Raw genomic sequence first — 22,938 nt, 5'->3', positions numbered from 1 at the left:
ATCAATCTCTCAAAAATATTGATGTAATAGATGAAAAATTATAATCAATTAATTTTCTTTTCTCTGTTAGTGAGGCCAAGTATCTTTTCCATTGTCCATTGATGGATCAATTTTGTCATATTTTATTCAGGATTTTTGCATCTATATTAAGTGAGCTTGGCCCGTAATTTTCTTTTCTTGTCCTTCTTTGAGCTTGGGAATCAAGGATATGCTAGTCTCATAAAATGAATCTGGGAGAGTTCCCTCTTCTCTATTATCTGGACAAATTTATAAGATTGAAATAATGTATTCATTGAATATTTTGTAGAAATCACTGATGAAACTATCTGGTTGTGAAATTTTCTTTGAGAAGAATTTTCATCACTGATTCAATCATTTTTTTAATGATTACAGGAATATTCAGGTTTTCTAACTCTATTTGAGTCAGTTTTGCTAAGTTAATACTTTTTCCCTAGAAATTTGTCTATTTTATCTAAGTTCTAAAATTAGTTAGCAAAAAATTGTTCACAATACCTTCTTAAGACGAGTTTGATGTCTATAGGAGCTATAGTGATGCCTCTTTATTCATTATTTCAATCTTCATTATGTTTTCCTTAACCAGCCTTAATTAGCTGATTTCATTAGCCTTTTCAAAGAACCAACATTTAAATTTTTTGATCCTCTATTAGTCACTATGTTACTAGTTTATGCTCTTTTCTTACCACTTACTGCTATTTGTTCTAGTTTTATTTTGTTACTTTCTGCAGATGAATGTTTGGCTAATTCATTTTCAGCCTTTCATATATATAATATGACATATATACGACTATATTTTACTAGTAAGTACCCCGTTGCAAATACTGTAAGTTTTAATATGTAGTTTTGTTAGCTCCAAATATTTTCTATATTCTAATATTTTTTTTACTCAAAGGGTATTTAAAAGTATATTTTTAAATTTCTGATAGGATTTTCTAATTATCTTCTAGGATTAATTTCTAGTATAATTGAAATGCAGTCAGGGAATGCAATCAGTCTATATGATTACAATCCTTCAAACTGGTTGAGACTCGTTTTATTTTGTAGTACACGGTCAACTTTTGAAAATGTTTTTTATGTTCTTGAAAGGCCTTTAAAGGTAAGTATTCTGCAATTATAACATACACTATTTCATATCTTTCCATTAGGTCAAATGTATTAATTATGTTCTCCAATTTTCTATATCCTTACTGACAAATTTTTGTCTGTCGGTCTATCAATTAGAGAGAAATCTGTATTAAAATCTCCAACCATGCCCTGGCCAGTCTTGCTCAGAGGTTAGAGCGTCGGCCTGCGGTCCAGAGAGACCTGGGTTCGGTTCCCACTAGGGGTGCACCTCGGTTGCAGTTTGTCCCCGACCCTGGTTGGGTTGTATAGGTGGCAGCCACTTGATGTGTCCCTTTCACATCGATGTTACTCTCTCTCTCTCTCTCTTCCTCTCACTGTATCAGGACAAAAAATGGAAAAATGTCCTTAGGTGAGGATAAAAAAAAAATCTCCAACCATGATTGTGGATTTGCCTATTTCTTCTTTGAGTTCTGCCAATTTTTGCTTTCTGTATTTTGAGGCCATGTTTTTATGAGCATATACACATTTAAAGCTATTATTATCCTCCTCGTGAACTGAACCTTTTGTCATATGAAATATTACTGATTACTATGGTAATGCTTTTCTGCCTTAGTGACTATCTTTCATGATGTCCCTTTGATTTCTTTCTTGGCTTGCATTAGATATCTTTCTTCTAAAGAATAAAAGTTTGGCAATTCTTGACTATCCAAGTGTTTTTCTTTTTTTGTATTTTAAAATTGCTGTTTGCCTACCTGTTTCACTTACTGCAGTCTCCTCTTCATGATTCTAGCAGTATGCTGCTGTGAGACTAATGCAGTAGCTTGTTTCCTGAGTGTGTATGTATGGCAGGCCTCTGTGTTCCTCCTTGTTGGTTAGTTGGTAATGGTCTTTGACATGCCTCTCGGACTACGGACTTCAAACTACTGCTTCAAACCAAAGCAGACATTGTTCCCATTTGTTGCTTAGCACAGGGAATTGGGAAGAGGAGCCAAATTTTATGGCTGGTATAACTGTGATCCCAAATAACTCTCCCTGTCAATGTTGCAGGTGACCTTGATGTTTCTCCTCTATATTGACTCAAGACTTGCTCCTTTAGTACTTCTTTTTCTGCATTATGCTCTGGGTTAGCGTTTCTTTTTGTTACATATTCAGCAAATGTAATTCTTTTGGCCTAGCTTTTAACACTTCCTCAAAATGACTGACTCACCTAGGACACTTCCTATTCTATTCTAGAGAAGTTGTGCTTTTGTTTTCAGATTGCTATGTATATTTTCTCTCATTTCATTAGTTTGGAAGGAGGAATGGGTTCAGGATGCCAAGTTGATAACTGCATAAAAATGCTAATTTTGTTTTATGAGGTTACCAAACTAGCTTACCTCAAATCTCAGTAACAAATTATATTGCTTTGGTTTTCATGACTGAAAATATATATGCTTTGATATGTTAACATTTTTAGCATCTGCTATATTACCTACCTTTAAACTCTTCACATCTTCTTCTACATGTTCTTCAAAATTACAGAAATAAAAAGGCTTAAATTTTTCTTCAATACCTATATAAGAAAAACAGTACTATAAACTTAAGTATTTTCTAAAATGAAATTAAAATATTAGCAATCTATTATCTTTGAATTACTTACCTTGATCTGTGGGAAAACAGTAAAATAAAAATTTAAAAACCAAATCACCGACTTTCAGGAAAAGACTAACAAGATTAATTACTAGGCAGACAGAAAAGGGATAGTATAACACTGGAGACAAAGAGCTCCTGTCTAATAGGATGTAGTTTCTCTGGCTACACAGCACAAAACCCAATCTAATGTGAGTTAATCTCCAAGTGAATAAGGATGGGTGGACTCTGCTTCTACCCGCCTGGCATCAGATTTATATAGGATGGAATACTCATAATAAGGATTTGGTATAAAGACTTAGAATCGTTGGCCTTAAAAGAAAAGGCAACTACCACTCTCTGGAAGATGCAGTAGATGTACTTTTCCTTATTTCTCCTGCTAAGCACAACAAGAATCCCTAGATATTATATATAAAGCAAACATAAGAAGACTTTGAGAGGAGGAAAGACAAAGGTGGACCAGCTAGAGACTTTGGGATCTGAGAAAAGCCAAGACAATGAGTGGACTGGGTTTTCTTTTTGCCTCACAGATTCCAGACTTAGACCTGACGAAGCTGGCAACCCAACAAAAGCCTGCTCTTTCTAACCAGAGGATGAAGCAAGAGGCAGAAAACCTTTAGTCAATAACCACATCGCAACCAAAAGACAAAAAAAAAAAAAATCCCCCACCCCTACAGGCAAAGGCTGAGTGTGAGCTGAGACATCCAACCTCATGAGACAGTAACAGGGTGCGCCAACACACCACAGGATGATGTCAGAGAGGTCCAAATAGGAAGCCGGGACTTTGTGCCAGATGGTAATGAGCCCTTCACTCCTGTGGTGTTAGTTGACTGCAAGAACAGACTGGACTTGCAACCTCACCTAACAAAATGCCCCTTCTCCATCCCCATGGAGAAATAAGGCATAGTGGGGAGTCAGGACTTTCACCCCAATGCAGTGTCCATGGAACCTCTGCGGGAATTCCCACCTCCAACCAGTAATAACAAGGAGCCCCTCTACCTCAGATGTCAACAGGGCTAAGTGAGGAACCTGGACTCCCCTCAATCTTGTACTAATAAGGTGGCAAAACCATTCCACTGCCAAAACCATGTCAGATAAAGCCAGCTATAACTGAAGACTTAAAGAAGACCCAGAACCTTCTAACACATTAAGAAAAAGAAACGCCAACTAAAGTTTCAATGCAAAAATCACTCATCATACTAAGAACTAGGAAAATCTCAAACAGAATTTTTTAAAAAGACAATCAACAGATGTCAACACTAAGATGACAGAAATTTAAGAATTACCCGTCAGATTTTTTAAAATTTATTTTTATTGTTGAGGGTATTTACAGATGTCCCCCATTTTCCCCTCCTTTGCCCCACTCTGCCCAGCTCCCACTCCACCCTAGGCCTTCACTGCATTACTGTCTGTACCCATGGGCTATGCATATATGCATATAAATTATTTGGTTAATCTCTTCCTGCCACCCACCCTACTTCATCTTAAAGTCAATAGTTTGTTGCTTGGTTCTGTCTCTGGACCTATTTGTTCATCAGCTTCTCTTGTTCACTAGATTCCACATATAAATGAGATTGTGTGATATGCATCTTTCTCTGACAGGCTAATTTCAGTTAGCATAATAGTCTCCAGGTACATCCATGCTGTTGAAAAGAGTATTCCATTTCTAGTATTCCATTGTGTAAATGTACCATTTTTTTTATCCACTCATCTACTAATAGGCACTTGGGCTGTTTCTAGATCTTAGCTATTATAAATAGCGCTGCTATGAACATAGAAGTGCATATATTTCTGATTGGTGTTTTGAAATTCTTAAGATACATTCCCAGAAGCGGGATCACTACGTCAAACTGTAGTTCCATATTTAATTTTATGAGGAAACTCCATACTATTTTCCACAGTGGCCATATCAGTCTGAATTCCTACCAGCAATATACTAGGGTTCCCTTTTCCTCACATGCTTGCCAGCACTTGTTGCTTGTTGGTTTATTGATGGCAGCCATTCTGACAGGTGTGAGGTGATACCTCATTGTAGTTTTAATTTGCATCTCTCTGATGATTAGTGACATTGAACATTTTTTCCTATGTCTCTTGGCCATCTATGTCCTCTTTGAAGAAGTGTCTATTCAGATCTTTTGGCCATTTTTTAATTGCATTGTTTGTCTTCCTTTGGTTGAGTTGTATGAGTTCTTTATGTTTTGGAAATTTCAGATGTATCAGAGGCGAGTATGTTCTCCCATGCAGTGGATTCTCTTTTCATTTTGAGAATGGTTTCTTTTTCTGCGCAGAAGCTTTTTAGTTTGATGTAGTCCCATTTGTTTATTTGTTCCTTTGTTGTTCTTGTCCTAGGAGATGTATCAGCAAAAATTCGGCTACATGAGATGTCTGAGATTTTACTGCCTAAGTTTTCTTCTAGGATTTTTATGGTTTCATGTCTTACATTTAAGTCTTTTATCCATTTTGAGTTTATTCTTTTTTTTTTTTTAAAGGATCTTTATTGTTGAAAGTATTATGGTTGTCACCCCCTTTGATGCTCTCCACCCAGCCTGTCCCACCCCAGTCTTTCACCGCACTATTGTGTGTCCATGAATTATGTATATATGCATATAAGTTCTTTGGTTAATCTCTTCCTACCCCTCTTCCCTCTGAGATTTGTGGTCTGTTCCATGCAATTTATTTTTGTATGGTGTAAGTTGGTGATCTAGTTGCATTTTTTTGCATGCAACTGTCCAATTTTCCCAAACCATTTCTTGAAGAGACTCTTTACTCCATTGTATACTCTTGCCTCCTTTATCAAATATTAATTGACCATATTGGCATGGGTCAATTTCTGGGTTCTCTGTTCTGTTCCATTGATCTTATATGCTTGTTCCTGTGCCAGTACCAAGCTGCTGTGGTTACAATGTCTTTGTAGTACAGTTTGATATCCAGTACTGTGGTCCCTCCAACTTTGTTCTTTCTCAAGATTGCTGCAGCAGCTATTTGGGGTTTTATTTTGGTTCCATATAAATTTTTGAAGTATTTTTTCTAGATCTCTGAAATATGTCATTGATATTTTAATAGTGATTACATTGAATCTATAGATGGCTTTGGGTAGTATAAACATTTTAATAATGTTAATTCTTCCAATCCATGAACACTGCATATGGTTCCACTTGTTTGTATCTTCCTCTATCTCTTTTTTCAATGTCCTATAGTTTTCTGAGTACAGGTCTTTTACCTCCTTGTTTAAGTTTACTCCTAAGTGTCTTATTTTTTTTTCATTGTAATGGTAAATAGGGTTGTTTTTTAGTTTCTCCTTCTGGGAGTTCATTATTGGTGTATAAGAATGCCATCGATTTCTGGATGTTAATTTTGTATCCTGCTACTTTGCCAAATTTATTTATTTAATCTAGTAGTTTTTTGGTGGAGTCTTTAGGGTTTTCTATGTACAATATCATGTCATCTGCAAATAATGAACAGTTTTACTTCCTCCTTTCCAATTTGTCTATTTTATCCAGGTTGTCCAGTTTGTTGGCATATAGATGCTCATAATATTTTCTCACCATCCTTTGTATTTCTCTGGTGTCAGCTGTTACTTTGTCTCTTTCATTTCTGATTTTGAGTTCCTCTCCATTTCTTGATGAGTCTAGCTAGCTAAAGGTTCATCAATCTTGTTTATCTTTTTGAAGAACCAGTTCTTGGTTTCATTGATATTTTGTATTTTTTTTTTCAGTCAGTATGTCATTTATATCTACTCTGATCTTTATTATTTCCTTCCTTCTACTTCCTCTGGGTTTTCTTGTTCCCTTTCTAATTCTTTTAGCTGTATGGTCAGATAACTTATTTGAGCTTTTTCTTGTTTTTTGAGGTTGGCCTGTAAAGGTATTATTTTTCTGTCAGGCTGTTTTCACTGTGTCCCATAGATTTTTCATTGTTGTGTGTGGTTTTTTGTTTTTCATTTGTTTCCAGAAAGTTTATTTCTTCTTTGATCTCACTGGTAACCTATTAACGGTTTAATCACATGCCGATTAACCTCCATGCATCTGAATGTTTTTGAGGGTTTTTTTGGTAGTTGATTTCTAGCTTCATGCTGTTGTGTTCTGAGAAGATGCTTGACATTTCAATCTTCTTGAACTTGTAAGAGACTTGTTTTGTGTCCTAACATGTGGTCTACCCTTGAGAATGTTCCATGTGCACTTGAGAGAATGTATATTCTGCTGCTTTGGGATGAAATGTTCTGTAAATATCAACTAAAGCCATCTGATCTAGTGTGTTGTTTAAGGTTGCTGTTTTCTTATTGATTTTTGTCTGGAAGATCTAACCAGTGATGCCAGTGGGGTGTTAAAGTTTTGTAATATAACTCTATTGCTGTCTCTCTCTCCCTTACAGTCCTTTAGGAGTTTTAAAATATATTTAGGTACTCCTACATTGGGTGAATTAATGTTTACCAGGGTTAAATCCTCTTTTTGGAATGATCCATTTAGTATTATTGTAGTGATCTTTGTCTCTTGCTATAGCCTTTGTTTTAAAGTCTGTTTTGTCAGATAGAAGTATTGCTACCCCTGCTTTTTTTTTGTTTCCATTTACTTGGAAATTTTTTATCAATTCCTTCACCTTCCATTTGTGTGAGTTATTTGTTCTGAAGTGGGTCTCTTGTAAACAGCATATATATGGGTCATGTTTTCTTATCCATTCAGCTATCCTATGTCTTTTGATTAAAACATTTAATCCATTTACATTTCAAGATATTGATAGGTACTTATTTATTGCCAGTTTTTAAAGCCTATGTTCCTCTTTCTGTATATATTTGTTGTTCTGTTTACAACAGTCCCTTTAGCATTTCTTGCAATGCTGGTTTGGTGGTAAAAACTTCTTTAGCGTTTTTTGTTTTTTTGTCTGAGAAGCTCTTTATTTTACCTTCAATTCTGAATGACAGCCTTGCTGGATAGAGTAGTCTTGATTTCAGGTCTTTGCTTTTCATTACTTTGAATATGTCATGTCCTTCTGGCCTATAGTGTTTCTGTTGAGAAACTGACAGCCTTATGGGTGTTCCCTTGTAGGTAACTGACTGTCTCTTTCTTTCTACCCTTAAGATTTCTCTTTGTCTTTAACGTTTGCCAATTAAATTATGATGTGTCTTGGGGTGGGTCTCTTTGTATTCCTCTTAACTGAGACTCTCTGTGGTTCCTGAACTTCTGGGACTTTTTCCTTCACCCTGTTTGGAAAGCTTTCTGTCATTGTCTCTTCAAACAGATTCTCTCTTACTCACTTTCTTCTCCCTCTGACACCCCTATGATGCAGACGTTGCTCTGTTTCAATTGTCCCAAAGTTCCCTTAAACTCTCCTCATGCTTTTTAAGTGTTTTTATTTTCTTTTTGCTGCTGTAATTGAGTTTTTTTCTACCCTGTCTTCCAAATCACTTATTCAGCCCTTTGCTTCATCAAGCCTGCTTTTAATTCCTTCCAGTGTATTCTTGATGTCAGATACTGTATTCTTCATTTCCACCTGGTTCTTATTCATGGTGTCTATGTCCTTTTTCACGTTGAGGTAGTTCCCACTATGTTCCTTGTTTCTATTAAGCTTCTTGTAGTTCTAAGTTCCTTGAGTATCTTTATAATCAGTACTCTGAAGTTGCTTACCTCCATCTCATTTTGGTCTTTTTCTGGAGATTCTGCCTTTTCTTTCATTGGGGGTTGTTTATTGTCTCCCCATTTTGGTTGTCTCTTTGTGCCTGTTTCTATGTATCAGATATGCCTGCTATGACTCCCAGACTTCATGGGGTGGCCTTTTGTAGTAAATGTCCTGTGGGACCCAATAGTACAATCTCCTTGAACTCCTGAGCTGGATGTTGCAGGAATGACCCTTTTGTGGGTTAGTTGGGTTCTCCTATTGTAACTGGGTCTTGACTATTGTTGTCCCATTCATGGGTGGGATCTCCTCTCAGGCTGGCTAACTATGAGTCTCAGCCCCAACCACATTGTGCAAGCTGTTGTATTGGTGCTGACAGGACAAAACAAACAGGAAACAAATGAAAACATACAAAAGATCCCAACAACAGCAAAATCAACCACAAAAGAAAAGAGAGTTAAGAAAGAGAAGACAGGAATAATAAACTAAAATGAAAGAAAAATACACTACTACTAATAATAAAATAAAAAGGATACTAGAAGAGAAAAGGGGCAGAAAAAAGATTCTGAAAAGAATGGAGAAAATAAAATAAGAGTAAAGAGTAGGAAAAGGAAAACAGTAAAAAGAAAAGAAAGAAAGAAATTAGACAAGAAAACAAGAGAAAGTAAAGAGAAAGAAAGAATAAGAAAAAAAAAGAAAAAACAGAGTAAGAAAAGGAAGGTGGAAAATAAGAGATATGAAAGAAACAAGAGAGAAAAGGGAAAAAGTAGTAACGATAATAATAATGCCAAAGCAATACAAAAGAAATATTGGGGGAAAGAAAAGAAGCAACCAAGTGAAGTTCATCTCAGCAGATTTTAGTGCCTGCTAGGATTTCCCTTTGGATCCTGTTCTTACGTTGTCTGAGGCTAACTGTTTTGTATGCTAATTTCAGGAGGTACTTTCATGCCAGCCAAAGTCAGAAGCTGTCCAAGTTTGGCTCTTGGCATCCTGTTCAAAGCTGTAAGCAATCCAAAGCTTGCAGCTGCTTTCCCTTGGCTTGTCTGCCTATGGGAGGGACAAAGCTGAGCTCCTAGATCAACTTTATAGCAGCACAGGGCCCCAAGGTAGGTGGAGGGTGTGCACCTGAACTATTTCCCTGTTCTGAGCTGTGCAGAGTCCCTCACAGACAGGCTGGCTGGGTCTGCTGGAAGCCAGGAGTTCCTATCAGTTCTCCCTTGAGAGGGAAGTACCAGCCAAGTTCCTGGGAATGTAGGGAAATGTCTCCTTCCTACAGCCAGTCACCAATGCTCCCTGAGACTGCTGCTCCCTAAGAATGCTGACTCCTCTGCTGGGTTTGTGGTGCAGGGTCCAGTGAGGTGGGTTCCAGAGGGTAGGGAGAACAGGATTCCTTAGGGTACGGCAAGCTGTATCCCAGGGTCTGGGGACTTGCCTTCCCCCAGGCTTCAGCTATTGGGAGGGGCTTGTCTCTCTCAGGATAAATGGCTTCTGAAATATCAGAGGGATGACTCAAGACAGGTGTCCCAGCAGCCATCCTCCCCACTACTTTCCTCAGCTGTTTCCACCCATCTCACCTCAGGCGACTCCAGTCCATACCACCCTCCCTCCAGTGAAACTGAGGCTAAGTGTCTGGGAATAAAAATCCTGTGTGTCAGCCCTTTAATAAAAGTGGCTTTGCCTCTAGGCAGCCTAGCTGTGGCTGGTAGAAGCCCTGCAGCTGTTTGCTATGTGGGCAACTGTGCCAACTCTGCCTATCCCAATCGGGGTGCCCTACGTGGGGTCCCAGCCTCTCTCCTTTCTGGGAGAACCCTCTTCATCCCTGGGCTCCTGAGAGCTTGGCCAGCACCTCTCACAACACCACCCTTTCTACCAGTCTCGAGGTGGCTTCTGTCTACTTGTCAAAGATGTTTAAACAGCCACAATATAAATGCTTCAATAATCAAATATAAACAAGCCTGAAACAATTAAAAAACCAGAAAGCCTCAATAAACAAATGGAAGATATAAAAAAATTTCAATGAAATTATAGAACTGAAAAATGCAGTAAGCCAAAATTAAAAGCTCGGTGAATTAGCTCAAGAGCAGAATGAAGGGGACAAATGAAAGTCATGAATTGGAAGAGAGAGTATAATAAATGACCCAATCTGATCAAGAGAGCAAAATAAACTGAGAAAAAATATGTATAGGGTCTCAGGGACATGTAGAACAAAACATCTAGTATTTATGGCATCAGAATCTTGGAAGGAAAGGCTAAAAGAGTAGGGTTGAAAAAGTATTCTAAGAAATAATGGCTAGAATGTCCCAAATTTGGCAAGGGAAATGGACCTACAGATTTGAAAAGCTGAGCAAAGCCAAAAAGAATACACCCAAAGAAATCTATAACAAGACAAATGATAACTAAACTGCTGAGAAATAAAGGCAAAGAAAAAACCTTGAAAGCAGTCAGAGAAAACTAATACCTATAAGAAAAAAATAACAACAATTAGATTGACAGAGGATTCCTCAATTGAAACCATGGAGGCCAGATGACATGGCACAATATGGTTTAAGTGCTAAAAAAAGAAATGAACTATCAACCCAGAATCCTACACCCAGCAAAAATATCCTTCAGGAATGAAGAGATCAAGACATTCTTAAATGAAAAAAAAAAAAAAACAACAGAATTTTTTCCCAGCAGACAGCATAAAAGAATGGGTAAAGAAGTTCTCTAAACAAAAAGAAAATGATAAAAGAAGACACCTGTGAAAGAAGAAGAAAGAAAATGTGTGATGTGATAAGAAAAATATAAATTTGGTTTTTTTCCCCAGATGTGGTTGGCTCTGGGCAAGGAGCTCTCCAAATCTCTGGAATCTCCTAAATGATGAAAATGTCTTTTGTATGCTAATGAGATGGCTCCTGGCTGGAAGGGTGAGGGGAAGATAGGTTCAGAATGGGAGCTGATCACCAGAAATGCCTTGCCATGATTACAGGGTTGGAACATTGAGCACCACTCCCTGACCTCTATGGAGGGGAGGATTGGAGATTGAGTTCAATCACCAATGATTTAATCAATCATGCCTACCTCCTGAATCCTCCATGTAAATCTCTAAACAACAAAGTTAAGAGAGCTTTCAGGTCAGTGACTGCATTGTGGTTCTGGAAGAGTAGCATGTCCAGAGAAAGCATGGGAGCTCTGTGGTATGCCCCGTACCCTTCAAGTACCTTGCTTAATGCCTCTCTTTCATTTGGCTGTTCCTGAGTTGTATCCTTTATAATAAACCAGTAAATGTAAGTAAAATGTCTTCCTGAGTTCTGTGAGTTGTGCTAGTGAATTATCAAACCTGAGTGAGTATTGTGAGGACTCCTGAATTTGTATTCAGCCGGGAGGAAGTGTGGGTTGCTTGGGCACCATATTTATATCAGGTCTCTAAAATGGAGACAATCTTGCAACAGGAGTAAGCCCTTAAATCTGTAGACTATGACAATAACTCTGGGTAGTTAGTGTCAGAATTCAGTTGAAGTCTAGAACACCCAGTTAGTGAAACATTTGGTGTCAGTAGCAATATTAGAAAAAAGACACCACTAGCCCTGGCTGGTGTGGCTCAGTTGGTTGAGTGTCATCCCATACACCAAAAGGCTGCCAGTTCAATTCCCAGTCAGGGCACATGCCTGGGTTGCAGGCTCAATCCTCAGTGGGGGGCTATATAGGAGGCAGCTGATCCATGTTTTGCCCTCACATTGATATTTCTCTCTCTTTGTCTCTATGCTTTCTCTCTCTCCAAAAGTCAATAAAAATATTTAAAAAGAAAAAAGATACCAGAACACAGCAATAAAAAATATGGGTAAAGACAATAGGTCTTTCTCCTTTTGCATTTTCTAAACTATATTTGACAACTAAAGCATAATTGTAACACTGTTTCATGTGTTCAGAATGTATGTAGAGGAAATATTTAAGGCAATTATATACAAGGGAAAGTAAAGTGAAGTTTTTGTGCTTCACTTAAATTGGTAAAATAATATTAGTAGATTGTGATAAATTATGTATAGAATATGTAACACAGCATTGAACAGAAACACTATACTTAAAGGTACTGCAGATAAGTCAAAATGGAATTCTAAATAATATTCAAGAACCCACAGAAAGGCAGGAAAAAGAAAAACAGAGGAAAAAAATAAAAGACAGATGTGTGTCCTTCTAACATATCAATAACTACATTAACTGCAAATAGTCAAAAACACCAAACAAAACACAGAGATTGACAGAATATATTTTTAAAAAGCATAACCCAACTCTATGCTCTCATAAGAAACTCACTCCAAATATGATTACAGGCAGCTTAACCTAAAAAGATGAGAAAAGATATATCATACAAACATTAATAAAATGAAAACAAGTGGCTACATTAATAACCAATAAACTTGATAGCAAAAAGGATTACTACACACTGAAAGGGACATTTATATAATGATAAAAGGATCAATCCATCAAGACATAGCAATCCTAAATGTATATGCACCAAAAAACAGAGACACACAAAAATGAACTCAAAATGGACCATGGTATTTTTCCAATAAGATGTAAAATGAGTACCTGGCATGAAAAACAACCAAATATTTAGTTCTGTGCTATTGTTCTTCTGTTAGCAATGAAGAATTTTCCTTGACAATCATAGAAAAAAATTAATTTAACACAGACCTAAAAGTAAAATTTTAAGAATTTTAGAACAAAACAGAAGAAAATCTTTGGGATCTAACCCTGACAGTGTTCTTAGAATTGACACTAAAAGTACAATTCATAAACAAAAAAATTAATAAACTAGACTTTATTGAAATAAAAAAACTTTTACTCCGTGAAAAACCCTACTAAAAGAATGAGAAAACAAGCTACAGGTCAGGAGAAAATATTTGCAAACCACATATCCAACAAAATAATACTATATAGAATATATAAAGAACATTCACAATTCAATAATAAAAAACAAGCAATCTAATTAGAAAATGGGCAAAAGACATAAAGCGACATTTCACCAAAGAAAATAAACAGATGGAAAATAAGCTCATGAAAAGATATTCAACATCACTAGCCATTAGAGAAATGCAAATTAAAACCACGATGAAGTATCACTACATATATATCAGAATGGCTAAAATAAAAAATATTATAACAACCCTGGCTGGTTAGCTCAGAGATTAGAGCATCAGCCCTCAGGCCAGAGGGTCTCAGGTTCAATTCCCAATCAAGGGCACATACCTGGGTTGTAGATTTGACCCCCAATTCCTGGTTGGGGTCAAGTGGTCAAGCAGGAGGCAACCATCGATGTGTCTCTTTCACATCAATGTTTCTCTCTCTCCCTTCCTCCCTTCTACTCTATCTAAAAAACAATGGAAAAATATCATTGGGGGAGAAATAACAATAAAAAAAAATATGGCAACAAATGTAGACAAGGATGCCAAGAAACTAGAGCAGTCACACATTGCTGATGGGAATATATAAAACGGCAGAGCCACTCTGTAACAGTTTGGCAAAACAAAAAAAACTAAACATGAAAATACCACACAACCTAGATATTTATTCAAGAGAAATAAAGACTTGTACTCACACCAAAACCTATAACATGAATATTTACAGCAGCTTTAGTCCTAACAGCCAAAAATTGGTAACAACCAGATGTTCTTCAAGGAGTCAATAAACCAACTGTGGTACACCCAAACCATGGAATAGTATTGAGCAATAAAAAGCAAATCACTGATACATAAACGTGGATGAATCTCCAGGGAATTATGTAGAGTGGCAAAAAGCCAATCCTAAAAGGATCCTAAAATGTATTTTATAATTCCATTTATGTAACATGCAAGAAATGACAAAATTATAGAAATGGAGAACAGTTTAGTGGTTTCCAGAGGGGAGAGAGAGTAGAACTAAGGAGGAAGGTAGGTGTGGCTATAAAAGGGTCATGTGAGGGACTTTTGTGGTGATGGAAGTATTCTGTATCTGACTGTATCAATGTCAATATCTTGATTGTTAACACTGTACTATACAGTTTGGCCAGATGTATCATTGTGGGAAACTTGGTAAAGGGCACATGGGATATCTCTATGTTATTTCTTACAGCTGCTATAAATCTACAAGTATCTCAAAATAAGAACTTCAGTTTTAAAAAAGGGAAAAAAGGCATGAGAGAAAAGAAATCAATCCAGGAGAAGCTTCAGGCTGACTGAGCAAATAAGAAATTAGTCACAAAATCAAAGGACCCTTTTAATCCTTTGGTGGTAAGTGGTAGGTAGGGCTTCATTTGTTTTCTCGTAGCAGAAATATAAGGGCAAAATGCTTTAAAGGTTATTAAGTGCTTTCCAACTATTTATTTTTTCTTCACCCAATTTTTTTCTTTCCTCTGCCTTAAGATCTTAGCAAGATCCTTGGTAACACAGAGGACGGGAATTAGAGCAAGTATGTGACAAACCCATGCCCTTTCCTTCTCCCTCTACTACAGGCCAATCTACAGGACAAAATACATCTCTAAAGATGCCAGCTGTACAAGGGAAGGGAAAAGAAATATAAGAAACTAAGAAACAAGAAAGCCTGGCCCTAGCCGGTTTGGCTCAGCGGTTGGAGCGTAAGCCTGCGGTACAGAGAGACCCGGGTTCGGTTCCCGCTAAGGGCACGTACCTCAGTTGCAGTTTGTCCCGGGCCCTGGTTGGTCATGTGGGTGGCAGCCACTTGATGTGTCCCTTCACATCGATGTTTCTCTCTCCCTCTCTGTTCCTCTCTCTCCCTCCCGCTCTATCTGAACAAAAAATGGAAAAATGTCCTCGGGTGAGGATAAAAAAAAAAAAAGAAAAAGAAACAAGAAACAAGAAAGCCTGTGCAAGCAACCCAAGTGGTATCCATTGACAGATGAATGGATAAACAAAATGTGGCACACACATACAGTACAAGACCACTCAGCCCTCAAAGAAAATTCTGACACCTGTCACAACACAGATGAACCCTAAAGACATTACGTTCAGTGAACTATGCCCGTCACAAAAGGAGAAATATTGTACGATTCCTCTTATAATGAGATACCCAGAGTAGTCAAATTCATAGACACAGAAAGTAGAAAGCAGTTGCCAAGGGCTGGGGGAAAAAAGCATTGGAAAGTTAGTGTTTAATGGGTACAGAATTTCAGTGGGGAAGGAGAAAAAGTTCTGGAGATGGATGGTGGTGATGGTTGCACAACACTGTTGATGTACCTAATGCTACTAAACTGTACACTTAAAAATGATTAAAATGGCCATGGCCAGTTTGGCTCAGCGGTTGGAGCGTCGGCCCGCAGACCAAGGAGGCCCAGGTTTGGATCCTGCTAAGGACACGTACCTCTGTTGCGGTTTGTCCCCCCTGCCCCCACTGGGGTTGTGTGGGTGGCGGCCACTCAATGTGTCTCTCTCACATCAATGTTTCTCTCTTTCCCTCCCTCTCTCCCTCCTGCTCTATCTCAAGATAAATGCAAAAATGTCCCCGGGTGAGGATAAAAAACAAAAACAGATTAAAATGGTAACATGAAAAAATGGTGGCAGAGTGAATGGAAGCTTCACAGACCGTCTCCCAGGACCAAACTGGAATTACAACTAAAATAAAGACAAATTGTCAGGAAAAAGCAACAGAAAAGCAGCTTGCGAGGATCATATAACCAGGGACACTGACTGAATCCTGGTAGGATTGCAAAGACGCAAGAGGGAGGCTATGAGGCCACAGACAGCAGCGGGTTAGCTGTGAGCAGCACCCTGGGGTAAAACTCCCAAGCGGCTCCACAGCCCAGAGCTGGGACAGACAATAAAATAGCCACAGCCACTCACCTTAGGCTCCGGCACAGGGAGGGCGAACTGGACTGGAACTGTGTGGGGACACTCGTGATTTAGAGGGCACTCAGAGCTATTCCTGAGTTGCAGCCACGCAGGACGGTGGCCATCTTACTTTTTCCCAGGGCTCTGGGGAGAGGCGGCTGCCCCTCCCTCAGAGATTCAACCCCACCCAGGTGGGCCATTGAAATGCAAATTGAGGCTCATTAACAACCAGCATCTGCCCCACACTCGGAAAATCCCCTTACACTGAGCACCTGAGGGAGTTTTTCAACTGAGAACCCAAGGCTCTTCAAGTAACTGCTACTGAAAGCCTCCAGGCAAAAAGCTAGAGCATAACTGAACCTTTCCTGGGCTAGCAACTCTAACCAGGAAAGTAAGACTTGACAGTGGTGTTTAACGTGGGTCCTCCCTTCCTCATCCAAACCCAGGAGAGGGAGCCACAAACAATAGAACACCAACACCAAAGAGAAAATTTGGCAGGCTCCAAAGCCCACTGTGATAGCCAAAATGGTGAAACCAAAAAAATCAAAAGCCAAATGAAAGAACAAGAGACCTCTGCCAAAGATGAGATAAATGTAGAGCAGTTAGGCAAATTAACAGAGCTACAATTCGGAGCCATGATCTTGAGGAAGCTCAACAACGTGAGTAAAGACATCAGTACCATGAGTGAAGACATAGGTATGTTGAAAATCAACTAACTGGAAATTAAAAACCACCAAGAAGAAATGAAGAATCACTTATCAGAAATAAAGAACACATTGGAAGGTCTAAACAGCAGAGTCGAGGAAGCTGAGGACCAGATCAGTGAATTAGAAGACAGGGTAGAAAAAAAATCAACCAATCAGAAAACCAAAAGAGAAAAACAATTAAAAAACAGGAAGACAGCTTAAGAGAACTGTGGGACAACTGGAAACATAATAATACTCACATCATAGGAGTCCCCGAAGAAGAAGAAAATAAGCAAGGGTTAGAGAATATATTTGAAGAAATAGTGACAGAAAACTTCCCTAATTTGGTGAAGGAAGAAGGCATTCAAGGTCAAGAAGAACAGAGAGCCCCAAGTAAGAAGAACCCAAACAGGCACGCACCAAAACACATAGTAATTAAAATGCCAAAAATTAATGACAAAAAGAGAATCCTAAAAGCAGCAAGAGATGAGCAACAGGTTACCTACAAAGAAACCCCAATAAGGCTATAAGCTGAATTCTTAACAGAAACACCACAGGCCAGAAGGGAGTGGCATGAAGTAATCAAGGTCATGAAAAACAAGGATCTGAATCCAAGACTACTTTATCCAGCAAGGCTATCATTCAAAATAGAAGGTCAAATAAAGAGCTTCCCAAACAAAAAAAGACGAAGAGAATACATTAGCACCAAATGAGCACTGCAAGAAATGTTAAAAGGAATGCTGTAATTAGTAGAAGAAATAGTAAGAAAAATATAACCACACTAAACAAAAATGGCAATGAATAAGTACATATCAATAATCACCTTAAATGTAAATGGACTGAATGCTCTGATAAAAAAAGACACAGAGTAGCTGATTGGATAAGAAAGCATGAATCATCTATATGTTGTTTACAAGAAACCAACCTCTTAAAAAAAGACTCACATAGGTTGTAAGTGAAGGGATGAAAAAAATTTTCCAAGCAAACGGAAAGGAAAAAAATGCTGGGGTAGCAATACTCATATCTGATAAAATAGATTTCAAGCTGAAGGCCATAACTAGAGACAAAGAAGGCCACTACATAATATTGAAAGGATCTATCCAACAGGAAGATATAACCTTGATAAACATATATGTACCCAATATAGGAGCACCAAAATATATTATATAAATAAAAACCTTCTGGAGGACTTCAAAGGAAAAATCGACAGCAATACAATCATAGCAGGGGACTTCAACACCCCGTTGACATCACTGGATAGATCCTCTAAACAAAAAACTTAGCAAGGAAACAGAGACTCTAAATGAAGCACTAGACCAAATGGATTTAATAGATATCTACAGAGAATTACACCCCAAAACTACAGAATTCACATTCTTCTCAAGTGCACATGGGACATTCTCAAAGATAGACCACAAACTAAATCTCTACAAGTTCAAGAAGATTGAAATCATATCAAGCATCTTCTCAGATCACAATGGCATGAAACTAGAAATCAATTGCAACAAAACATGCAAAGACATTTGAACACATGAAGGCTAAATAGCATGCTATTAAACAATGAATGGGTTACCAGGGAGATCAAGGAAGAAATTAAAAACTTCCTGGAAACCAATGAAAATGAACACACAACAACACAAAATCTATGGGATGCAGCGAAAGCAGTTCTGAGAGGGAAGTACATAGCACTACAGGCCTACCTCAAGAAACAAGAAAAATTTCTAATACACTATCTAACCTCACAACTTAAAGAACTTGAAAGCAAACAAAAAGAAAACCCCAGAGAAAGCAGAGGAAGGAAATAGTAAAGATCAGAGCAGAAATAAATAACATGGAAACCAAAAAAACAATTCAAAGGATCAATGAAACAAAGAGCTGGTTTTTCAAAAAGATAGACAAGATTGATGGACCTTTAGCTAGACTCACCAAGAAACAAAGAGAGAGAACCCAAATACACAAAATCAGAAATGAAAGAGGAGAAGTAACAACCAACACCACGGAAGTACAAAAGATCGTTAACAACTACTATGAACAATTATATGGCAACAAATTCGACAATCTAAGCAAAATGGACAAATTTTTAGGAACACACAGTCTCCCAACTGGACTGGGAAGAGATAGAAAACTTGAACAGACCAATAACAACTAAGGAAATTGAAGAGGTAATCAAGACTCTCCCGGCAAACAAAAGCCCAGGCCCAGATGGCTTCACGGGGCATTTTACCGAACATTCAAAAAAGAACTGACACCCATTCTCCTCAAACTATTTCAAAAAATTCAAGAAGAAGAAAGACTTCCAAACTTCTTTTATGAGGCCAGCATAATTCTAATTCCAAAACCAGAAAAAGACACTACAAGAAAGAAAACTAAAGGCCAATATTCCTGATGAATATAGAGGCCAAAATACTAGCAATACGTCAAAAAAATTATTCAGCCCTGGCTGGTTTGGCTCAGCAGTTAGAGCGTCGGCCTGCGGTCCTAAGAGACCCGGGTTCGGTTCCCGCTAAGGGCGCGTACCTCGGTTGCAGTTTGTCCCCGGCCCTGGGCAGTTGTGCAGGTGGCAGCCACTCGATGTGTTCCTTTCACATCGATGTTTCTCTCTCTCTCTCTCTGTTCCTCTCTCTCCCTCCCACTCTACCTGAACAAAAAATGGAAAAAAAAAAAAAAATTATTCACCATGACCAAGTGGGATTCATTCCAGGGAGCACAATATTCACAAATCAATAAATGTGATACACCACATAAACAAAATGAAGAATAAAAATCACATGATCATATAAATAGATGCTGAAAAAGCATTCAACAGAATCCAGCATCCATTTCTGATAAAAATGTTCAGCAATCTGGGAATAGAGGGATATCTCGACATAATAAAGGCCATATATGAAAGACCTACAGCCAACATCATACTCAATGGGCAGAAACTAAAAGCATTTCCCTTAAGAACAGGAACAAGACAGGGATGCCCACTTTCGCCACTCATTTAACATAGTACTGAAAGTCTTAGCCACAGCAATCAGACAGGAAGAAAAAATAAATGGGATCCGAATTGGAAAGGAGGAAGTGAAACTGTCATTATTTGCAGATGACATGATATTATACATAGAAAACCTTAAAGACTCCATCAAAAATCTACTAGACTTAATAAATGAATTTGGCAAAGTAGCAGGATACAAAATTAATGTCAAGTAATCGACAGCATTCTTATACACCAATGATGAACTCACAGAAAGAGAAACTGAAAAAACAATCCTATTTACCATCGCAGTAAAAAAATTAAGATACCTAGGAATAAACTTAACCAAAGAAGTAAAGGACCTATTTGCAGAAAACTATAGGACATTGAAAAAAGAACTAGAGAAAGATATAAAAAAGTGGAAGCACATACCTTGTTCATGGATTGGAAGAATTAACATCATTAAAATGTTCATATTACCCAAAGCAATCTACAGATTCAATGCAATCCCCATCAAAATACCAACAACATATTTCACAGAACTAGAACAAATACTTCAAAAGTTCATATGGAACCAAAAAAGACCCCAAATAGCCACAGCAATCTTGAAAAAGAAGGACAAAGTAGGTGGGATCACAATACCAGAAATCAGGTTATACTACAAAGTGATTGTAATCAAAACAGCCTGGTACTGGCATAAGAACAGGCATATAGACCAGTGGAATAGAACAGAGAACCCAGAAATGGACCCAAGACATTATGCTCAATTAATATTTGACAAAGGAGGCAACAGCATACAATGGAGAAAGGACAGCCTCTTTAATAAATGGTGTTGGGAACATTGGACAGCTACATGCAAAACTAAGGCAACAGAAATAAAGGAGATAATGAACACATGGGACTACGTCAAATTCAAAAACTTCTGCACAGCAAAAGAAATAATCATCCAAATGGAAAGGCAACCCACTGTATGGGAGAGCATCATTGCCAGTGATACATCAGATAAGGGGTTAATTTCCAAAATATATAGAGTGCTCATACAACTCAACAAAGGAAGACAAAGAACCCAATTAAAAAATGAGCAGAGGAGCTGAATAGACAGCTCTCCAAACAGGACATACAAATGGCCAAGAGACATATGAAGAAATGCTCAACATCACTAACCGTCAGAGAGATGCAAATTAAAACAACAAAGGGGTATCACCTCACACCTGTCAGAATGGCTGCCATCAACAAATAATCAAACAAGTGTTGGCAAGGGTTTGGAGTAAAGGGGACTCTAGTACACTGGGGGTGGGAATGCAGACTGGTGCAGCCACTATGGAAAACAATATGGTGTTACCTCAAAAAATTAAAAATTGAACTGCCATTTGACCCAGTGATCCCACTTCTAGGAATATACACTATGAAACCTGAAACACCAATCAGAAAGAATATATGTACCCCCCATGTTCATAGCACACTATTTACAATAGCTAAGATCTGGAAACAGCCCAAATGTCCATCAGTAGACGAATGGATAAAAAAGCCGTGGTACATATACACAATGGAGTACTATGCAGCTGTAGGAAAGAAAGATCTCTTATCCTTTGAGACAACATGGAGGGACCTGGAAAGTATTATCCTAAGTGAAACAAGCGAAGCAGAAAAAGACAAATACCACATGATCTCACTTATTTGTAGAGTATAATGAACATAACAGTCTGAGGAATAGGGTAGACCCAGAGACGTGGAAGTAGGGTACAGACTGACAACCCTCAGAAGAGGGGGTGATGGGGGGAGAGAAGAGATAAACCACAGAACTTATATGCATGTATGCATAACCCATGGACATGGACAACAAAACCCGGGATGGGGTGGGGAGGATGGGAAGGAGGGTGTCAATGGGGTAAAAAAGGAGAAACATCTGTAACAAAAATAAAATTGAAAAAAATAAATAAATAAATAATTGAAATAAATAAATAAATAAAATGGTAACAGATGTGTTATATTTTAACACAATTTTTTAAAAGTTAATTATGCAAAAAAATGTGCTTTTGGGAGGGATGGCCTCTTTTCATTGAAAAAAAAAATGTTTGAAATCTAGAAAATCAGTTTCAAATCACAAGTGGAACTCAGTTTTTTGAAGACTCAAAGAAACTTCCTGACAACATCTTACTAGGAGAATCACCACTTCAGTGACTGTACATAGTCCTAAAAGATGTTCTTACCAGCAAATGTTGGCCGTTCTTCTGGATCTGCTGCCCAGCATTGCTTCATGAGGCTGATAATCTCCTTTGGGCAGTATTCAATGATGATGTCCACATCTGGCCTGTTCCCAGATTTAATGCATATTATCATCTGCTGCTCAGAGATAGCATCTATAAAGCAAAGAAGAGCTTAAGTTTAGACTTTCAGGACCTTGAATTTCAGGTCCTGCTTCTTTCAGGCATGGAGGTGACAGAATGTGGACACCATCACTAATCTCTCTCTGCCTAGGACATGGTTTTAGTAAAGCTGCCGCGGTTGGTAGGGGCAGAGAGGTCCTTTAGCAAGCAGCCACACAACATTTTAATTTCTGTAGATGAAAGACAGACTTCACAAGAAAGCTGATAGAACAAATGGCATATTAATGAGTGGCTTAAAATGTAGTGATGACTGCTACTCAAGAAGTAAGTACAAGGATTTCTGAGAACACAACCTTTACCAGAAGTTCAGAGCAGGCTTTGTTGAGTCCAGAAAAATAAGGAGTTACCCAGGTAAAAAATGGGGAGGGACTGAGAGAGAATGATTATGGGCTAGGGAAGTACGATATAAATATACTGGAGGTTCCATAAATCATGATGTATCCAGAAATTATGAGTAGTTCAGTATAACAGCATACTGACTAAGGAAAGAGAAGGAATAAGGCTAGAGAAAGAAGGAAAAGCCAAATCAGAAAGGGCCTTGAATTTCATACTAATGCATCCTTGAGGCCACAGAGAGTGTAGGAAGGATTTTAGATGCATGAGTGAGATGATCGTATTTCCTTTGGGGACGACCAGTGGGGCTGCAGTGTGAACAGTGGATGCATACGAGGAGCCTACTGCATAAATACAGAGGGTTTGACTAAACAGTCCAGTGGTGATAGAAAGAAGTGGGTGGATTCAGGATGTATCAATATGCACACTTTGACTTCGTAGGTTTTGATGTC

The 22,938-nt window shown here is 38.1% G+C and overlaps 1 protein-coding gene across 4 annotated transcripts in view; it reads right to left on the bottom strand.

Moving 5' to 3' along the window:
- Window positions 1–22,938, bottom strand: part of RIPK1 (receptor interacting serine/threonine kinase 1) — a 54,929-nt gene that overhangs the window by 17,575 nt on the left and 14,416 nt on the right. For all 4 annotated transcript variants that reach the window (XM_036256042.1, XM_036256040.1, XM_036256039.1 and 1 more), the window contains 2 exons: window positions 21,977–22,126; window positions 2,559–2,635 (listed from right to left, as the gene is read on the bottom strand). In XM_036256042.1, coding sequence (XP_036111935.1) covers window positions 2,559–2,635; window positions 21,977–22,126 — 227 coding nt within the window. The remainder of the gene's footprint in view (window positions 1–2,558; window positions 2,636–21,976; window positions 22,127–22,938) is intronic.

The sequence above is a fragment of the Molossus molossus genome, unplaced genomic scaffold (genome assembly GCF_014108415.1).
Source record: "Molossus molossus isolate mMolMol1 unplaced genomic scaffold, mMolMol1.p scaffold_m16_p_12, whole genome shotgun sequence".
Taxonomy (NCBI): Eukaryota; Metazoa; Chordata; class Mammalia; order Chiroptera; family Molossidae; genus Molossus; species Molossus molossus.
Note: the sequence above shows the minus strand (reverse complement) of the source record. Positions and strands in the feature narration are given on the sequence as shown.